Source organism: Alligator sinensis, unplaced genomic scaffold (assembly GCF_000455745.1).
Source record: "Alligator sinensis unplaced genomic scaffold, ASM45574v1 scaffold1065_1, whole genome shotgun sequence".
Taxonomy (NCBI): Eukaryota; Metazoa; Chordata; order Crocodylia; family Alligatoridae; genus Alligator; species Alligator sinensis.
The window spans coordinates 259,568-267,018 of NW_005842812.1; the positions used below are offsets into that span (position 1 = coordinate 259,568).

Genomic DNA, 7,451 nt, shown 5'->3' on the forward strand with positions numbered 1-7,451 from the left:
CGCCCCGCCCCCGGAGCCGCGGGCACCGCTCTGCCAAGGCACGAGGCTGAGCGGGCACCAGCCGCTTGTCCTGGTCCCTGGCACCGGCACCCAGAAGGTGAAGTTCAGGGGCTCCCGGTGGGGTCAGGACTAGGGCCAGGGGCAGAGCTGGCTGGCAGCAGAGGATCAGCTGTGGTGGGCAGGAGCCCCTGCCTGGGGTGAGAGGGGCTAGGGCAGGAGGGACCTGGGGGTCCCAAGGGGCTGGGGCAGGCCTGAACCTGGTCATGGCAGGCAGCTGAGCCCTGGAGGACACAAGGCAGGGGCTGGGAGATGTGGTGTCCTCCCGCAGGGGCTGCCTCCTGTAGCAGTGGAAAGCTGCTGGCTCCGCTCTCTTCCCAGCAAATCCAGGACAAGCAGCTTTGCTCAGTGCCAGGGAGCAGGGACCCAGCGCAGCTCTCCCCGGCCCGGCTTGTGGGTGTCTCACAGCCTGCGACCCTCCACAGCTTCTTCCTTGGTCCCTGAGTGACCTGACATGCCGGTGCTTCCCCGCCCCCCCCACAGGGCCGTGGCATTCAAGCTGAGTCCAGGTCACCCCAACCCTCTCCAGAGCCACTGCCCCCCCAGGGCTGGGGGGCTCAGGCAACAGCCCAGCCCCCTGGAAACCTCCAGGGAAGGGACTAGCAGCTGCCCGGGCTTCCTGGAGGTGCTGGGAGCTGGGATCTGTTCCCGGGGTGGGTGTGATGCTTCCAAACCCGCCTGCAGCTCAGTCCCAGGTCACTGAGGCTTTCAGAGGTGCCGTCGAAGCAGCTGGTCCTGTCCTATCCGCAGCTGGGCCTGGGGGTTGTGCAGGCCATGGCAGGGCTCCTGGCAGGGAGTGCAGGGGAGACGGGGGAGAGTGGGAAGCAAAGTGGCTGGGTTGGCTGCAGGGAGGGAACGTGGCTGGAAGGAGCTGCCCAATTCCCCTGCCAGGGGAGGGTCTCCCCACCTGTTGCAGCCTGCCCATGTCGGCGGTGAGGGGCAGGACAGCTCTGGAAAGGAGCTGCCAAGAAGGGAGCCATGGTCTGGGGGCTGCAGGCACTGGGCAGCTCAGGTGACTTTCAGCAGATGCAGGGCAGCCCTGAGGCCTGTGTGCCCCAGGGGTGACAGCAGAGAGGGGAGGGGGCACGTCAGGGGAGATGGGGCAACGGAGCCAATGGCACTGGAGCTGCAGTGGCGCTGGAGGCTCTATGGAGGGGCTGCCTGGGGTGCTGGGGGCTGACCCCCCACCCCCCACCAGCCCAGTAAGCTGGGATGGTGGGTCCAGGCTGAGCTGGTCCAGGCCAAGGTCACCGCTCGTGGCTGGGAAATCAGGCCAGGTGCACAGACTCCCAGGTTACAGCCTGTTTGCTCCCCATGGGGCAGAGGGGTCCAGCACAGGCCCTGTTCCCTGGTGCCTCGGTTTCCCCAGCTGGGTGAAGCCCTACTTGGCTCCCGGAGCGGGGACCAGAACCCAGGCGTCCTGGCTTCCAGCCCTGCCCTGGCCCCAGCCATGGACGGCAGGGCTCGGTGGGCTCCGGTGCCTCCGGTGGACTCTGAGTCAAGGGCCCGGTGATGGGAAGCCCACTGACCTCTGTCTGCCCAAAGCCCCGTGACCCTGGCCCAGCAGGAGCATGTGGAAGGGAGCTGGGGTGGTGGCCAGGATCGGGGCCAGGCAGGAGCGTGTGAAGGCGAGCAGAAAGGAAGGGACGTGCGAGGAGTGACGCGGTGAGCGCTTTCTCCCCAGCGGCTCCTTGACAAATTCCCTTCTCAGGCACGGAGCAACTCCGGCAGCTTTGAAACTTTATTAGCCATAAAATCGGCGACACGCTGGGGTGTCGCTCCTCGCTCCGGCCTGCCGCCAGCCCCCCTCACCACACAGGGGCCCCGACCCCAATGCCAGGGAGTGCACCCCTGTCACCCCGCCCTGGTCCCACACCTGGACGGGGCAGGAGATGCCAGGCCTGGCTTGGATGGATGACACCGGGGCCGGGCACCCCAAAGCCTGGCACTGCCATCCCTGCCCCGCGCCCCTGTTATCGTTATGATTTTTCCTCCCCTCTTCACCTCCTCTTGGCAATTGCGTGTGTGCAGTTTTATGGTTCCTGAACAGAAGGAAGGGCAGGTTTTATAGGGGCCGGGTCATAAAGCTCTCGGGTTCCCGCCCCCGCCCTGCTCCCCTGGGTTTCATCCCCCCCACTTTTTTTAACGGCACAAGAAACCAGGGAAGGTTAATTGGGTCCTAAAACCATTTATGGGCTACCCGTGACCCCTGCTGACCTCTGGGTAGGGGGAGAGGGGAAGCTAATGAAGGGGGACTTGGGAGGTGGGTGCCAACCCAGCAGCTGCCACCCCGGTACCCGCTGTTTGGGACCAGCGCTGCTGGGGGGCTGGGGGAACCAACAGCACAGCGGGTTGCGGCACTTTCCAAGAAGGGGTCATCCAGGGAGGCTAGCAGGGCTGGGATGCACCGGCCGGGCATCGGGGGACTGCAGGGATGGGCAAGCAGGGACCATGGGACAGGAGTGGAGGGCACCAGCAAGGCTGGGGGGAGCCCCTTGTGCCAGGTCCTCTGGGTCCAGCTTGTGCCCCTCTCCCCCGTAGGGGCTGGAGCCATTCCTTCAAGGTCACGGGAGGAGTGGGCCATGTCCCTGGCTCACCCTGGTTCCCGGATCCAGCCTGTAGCCTCAGGGGCAGTGTCGTTCCCGGGAGCAGGATGCCTCGGTCCCACCAGGGCCCAGGGGATGCTGGACACCATTGGAGGCCCACACGTGTGAGGAGTTCACACAGCCACTGGGGGCTGGGCCAGGCTGGATCGGGGCCACGTGCAGCCCCCCTGGCGCCGCACCGGGCTAGTCCCGTCCCTGGAAGAGTCAAAGTTGGGAACAAAGAGCAGCTGCGTGGGGGCTCCCTGCCCCCTCCCCGCGTGCCGCGGATACTCAGCTGCAACCAATGCCCCGGTAACCTTTATCCCCTGGTTGCCAGGGCGACAGGAATAGCATCTTGGCAGGGCGGCCAGCCAGCGTGCCAGGGGCGGCGTGAGCATGCCAGGGGCGCCTGCTGCACGTGGTGGTCAGTGTGGCTGAGCGCAGCTGGGGGAGCGGGGCTGGCTCTGTCCCCCACCACCCAGGGGCTGGAAGACATCGATCCTGCCTGTGCCTTCCGGCCTGGGGACAGAGCTGGGACTGCCCCGCACACATTGGGGGGAGCCCTGTCTGGCCCCAGGCACCAAGAACCCCTCTCCCTGCCCTAAAGGAGAACCTCTGCCCCCCCAGGACCCAAAAGGTGCCAGTCCTCTCCACCTCCCTGCCACAGCCTCTCCCTGCTCCCCTTCCCAGCAGCCCTCCAGCCTTGGAAGGGGGAGAGCAGGTCTGAGTCTGCCTGCAGCTGGGCCCAGGCCCTGAGATGCGCTGGGGCTGGGAGAGCTGTGGAGAAGGAGGGTGACCTCTGTCCTCCCGTGGGCATGTCCCCACATGGGACAAAGAAGGTCCTGGGCACTGGGTGTAGCAGGCTGGGCTCTCAAGCTGGCATTACCCAGTTCAGGTGACTCTTTTCCCAGGCAGGGAGAGACCAAAGCCGAGCACCAGTCAAGGCTGCCCGGATGGACAGGGAGAGGCTGTGGCTTTAAGAGCCATCGGGGAAGGGGAAGGGGGGCAGAGAGGGAGGAAAATGCTTTATGAGCTGCTCCTGGGGGAGCGCGGCTTTAATAGGGGGCTTGTGCGCAGCAAATTGCCAGGAGGGGTTTGCTGGGCCGGCGGCTGCGGCTCACGCGAGGGGGTGGCATTCCTCGGCCTGCGCCGGGCTGGTGTCGTGACCCTCATCCGCGAGGGGAGGCCTCAGTGCGCAGCAAATGGCCCCGCGCTGCAGCTGGGTGCTATTAAACCTGACCGGTGCATGGGGGGGACAGTGGGGCGGGCTGGGGGGGAAATTCCCAGCTCAATTTGACACAGATGTTTCCAAGAAGGGAGGGACCAGGAGCGAGAGCAGGGCGTGGGGGGAGGGCTGCGGGCAGCAGGGACAAGCCAGGACCTCCCCTCCGCTGGTGCCCGTGCCTGGCCCCGCAGGGGGGTGCTTGGGGGAAGGAATCAACCCTTCTCTTCCCTCCACCTGCTCCGTGGCTGCCCCGTCTCCTCCAGCCCTGGCTCAGCCCCTTATTTTAGGCACGGAGAAGACGGGTTGCCGCAGCTGGGAGCAGAGCCCTGGAGTCTCAGCTCCCCAGCTGCAATGCAGCCTGGCCTGGGGAAACACATGTGCCCCTCTGCCATGGTGCCACCCCCGTGTGGCAGTGGGCACAGGGGTCCTGGGGCTCTGTGCCCGGCTTTGCTGCAGTGTCACCAGCTGAGCTCCTTGGTGCTCCAGACCCTGCCGCCCCCCAGCCCAAGGCCAGGCCGGCTCGGCCTGGATCCATGTTTCCCTTGGCAGACGCCAGCATGTTCCTGGCACCGTCCTACCTCCCCCTGGGCTCTGCTAATCTCCAGGAACGACGCCCGCTCGCCCTTGGCTGCCGGCACACTGTCGGAGCCGCGGGCGGGCGCTTGGCTTGGGCAGGTGGGGGAGGAGGAGACGCTGACTCTGTGCCACCTCCCGGGGAGCCAGACGCCCTGGCCGAAGCGTCTGAGGGTTCGGCTCCCGCGGTCACCAGGCCAACAGACCCAGCCTGGCCTGCATGCGCTCGTGGCTGAAATCTCTCTGCCAACGCCAGTGGGCACCTGGGGACCCCCAGCTTGGCAGGTGCCCCTGAGTCCCTTCCCTGGGTCCTTCAACACCCTGCCCCCATGACAGCCTTGCCCCTGCCCTCCCCACGGCCTGCCCCCTCATATCAACGGGGTCACTCGTGACACGGGGGCTGGAGCTCAGCTTCGAGACCTTCTTGCAAATCTGGGGGCAGCGAGTGACCTTCCCAGCGACCTCTGCCCTGACCTTCACCTCCTAACGATCGAGGAGGAGTTGGCCTTCGTCCTGCTCTCACTCTCTGACCCTGGCCCGGCTTCAGCTTTGCAAGCTGCCCGTGACGGGCCAGACCCCGATGCTCTCTGAAGGGAGGCATGGGGTGTTTCCAGACCGGGCAGGATTGGGCCCATGCCCTACAGCCAGCCCGGGGGGGAGGGGGTCTGTGGGTGGCTCGGTGGCTCCGCTGACCCATGCTCTCCCTCCTGCAGCCGACCCAGTGGTGCAGATCGAGGGGAACCCGCACTGCTGCTACTTCAACTTCAGCCCCAAGATCATGTTCACGAAGGTGGTGAAGGCGCAGCTGTGGGTGTACCTCCGGCCCGTGCAGCACACCTCCACCGTGTACCTGCAGATCCTGCGCCTCAAGCCCGTCACAGAGGAGGGCAGCCGCCACATCCGCATCCGCTCCCTCAAGATCGACCTTAACTCCCGCGCCGGCCACTGGCAGAGCATCGACTTCAAGCACGTGCTGCAGAACTGGTTCAAGCAGCCGCAGAACAACTGGGGCATCGAGATCAACGCCTTCGACCCCAGTGGCAATGACCTGGCCGTCACCTCCCTCGGCCCCGGCGCGGAGGGACTGGTAGGTAAACACTGGGGACGGCGCTGCCCACCCTTTGTGGAGGGGCCTGGGGGGTGGGAGCTCTCTGCCTGGGTCCCTCCACCAGATCCAGCCCAGCTGCCTCGTGGCTTCCTGGCCTGGGCTCTCTCTCAGGGGTGCAAGCTCAGGCTCTCCACCCCCGTCACGTATTGAGAGGTGCCCCTGGGCATCCTTAGGGGAAGAGGGTGCAGTGCTGGGCCAGCCCAGGCTGGTGAGAGTGGGTTGGTCATCATCTCTGACCATGCAGTTGAATGAGGATGGAGTGGGAGACGCAGGATGTGGATCGTGGCAGCTGGGAGCAGATGAGATATCAGAGCTACCACGTCCTGGGTCAGATCCCAGGTCCATGTTGCCTGGTTCCCTGTCCCCCGTGGCAGCAGAGAGCAGAGGCTGCAAGGGAGAGTGACTAGGTCTGAGCAGGGGTTTGCCCCTGGCAGCCTCCCGCACTTCAAGTCCAGGCAGCGCTGATGCCAAGGCCGGGCCTCTCTCCTTTGGGACGTCCCCATCCCGGTGTGAACCTGGCTAAACCCTCAGCTCTGCCTGGTGGCCACCAGTCCCCCCACTTTTATGATGGGCTGGGTGGGAAGGAACATGGACAGAGGATGCCTGAGCAGCCCCTCCTGCCTGGGACAAGGGGGCAGGGAGGGGGGCAGCCGGGTGGCAGAGGAGCCAGGGCTCAGCTCTGTCTCTCTGCCCCCCAGCACCCCTTCATGGAGCTGCGCGTGCTGGAGAACAACAAGCGCTCACGGCGCAACCTGGGCCTGGACTGCGATGAGCACTCGACCGAGTCCCGCTGCTGCCGCTACCCACTCACTGTCGACTTCGAGGCCTTCGGCTGGGACTGGATCATCGCCCCCAAGCGCTACAAGGCCAACTACTGCTCGGGGCAGTGCGAGTACATGTTCATGCAGAAGTACCCGCACACCCACCTGGTGCAGCAGGCCAACCCCCGCGGTTCGGCCGGCCCCTGCTGCACCCCCACCAAGATGTCCCCCATCAACATGCTCTACTTCAACGACAAGCAGCAGATCATCTACGGCAAGATCCCCGGCATGGTGGTGGACCGCTGCGGTTGCTCCTAGGCCCGGCGGGCGCGGCTCCGGCCCCTGCGCCGCGCTCCCCCTCCGGGCATCAGCACCCCATCTCTTCCCTTTTTACTTTTGTTTTGTTTTGTTTCCAATGGAAAGAGCCAACGCCGGGGGGAGAGAACGAGCTGTCCCGCCGTGGACCCGTGCCCTACGCGCTGTGCAATACGTCGAGGCGCCACCGGGACACCCCCACCTCCCCCAGGCACTTTGCTGAGACCTTCTGCTCGCCGGGCCTGAGCTCCCGGGGGTTGCTGCAACCACGAGCATCCCTGGAGCAGGGCGGCGAGGGCTTCCCACATGGCTCTTAGGTTAAACACAGAAGCAAACGGGAAGATGATGGTGGCAGGGGTGGCTAGGAGCGGGTGGAATCGCAGGGCTTGGGAGTGGTCTCGGGAGTGGGTTTGTGCTGTGGGAAGGGGACGGGAGGGGTTCACCTGCCTGCCCTTTGAGAGCCAGAGAATTGCCTCCAGCAGTGCCTGGGCCAGAGGCCCTTGGAGAAGGGGAAACCCTGATGGGCCAGGGGCTGCTGGGGGTGAGGCGGGAGCAGCCCACGGGCACTGGCGTGGAGGCTGGGGGGCCGTTTCCACTCTGCCCATCCCCTGCTCCATCAGGTCCTGTGATGGAGGGCTCAGGATGAGTCGACCCCAAACCAAACCGGGGTCCCGGCTGCCCTCTCCCCCGCCCCCCACATGCTGGCCTTGACCCCAAAGCAGGGCAAGAAGCCAGGGGAACCTGGCTTGCGGGAGGGCTGCAGGCTGCAGGGCAGAGTCTGGCCAGCTCCCCTTCCCCCCCCCCCCCCCGCCCCTCCCTCCAGGATG

The 7,451-nt window shown here is 65.7% G+C and overlaps 2 protein-coding genes across 2 annotated transcripts in view; one reads left to right on the top strand and one right to left on the bottom strand.

The window, feature by feature from the left end:
• Nucleotides 1-7,439, top strand: part of GDF11 (growth differentiation factor 11) — a gene marked incomplete at its 5' end in the record, with an annotated part of 7,869 nt that extends 430 nt beyond the window's left edge. Inside the window, 2 exons of the mRNA XM_014525457.2 lie at nucleotides 5,154-5,527; nucleotides 6,247-7,439. Of these exons, the coding sequence (XP_014380943.1) occupies nucleotides 5,154-5,527; nucleotides 6,247-6,627 (755 nt within the window). The remainder of the gene's footprint in view (nucleotides 1-5,153; nucleotides 5,528-6,246) is intronic.
• The window catches only part of CD63 (CD63 molecule), a 23,081-nt gene that overhangs the window by 9,345 nt on the left and 6,285 nt on the right, over nucleotides 1-7,451 (bottom strand). The gene's annotated exons all lie outside the window — the stretch shown is intronic.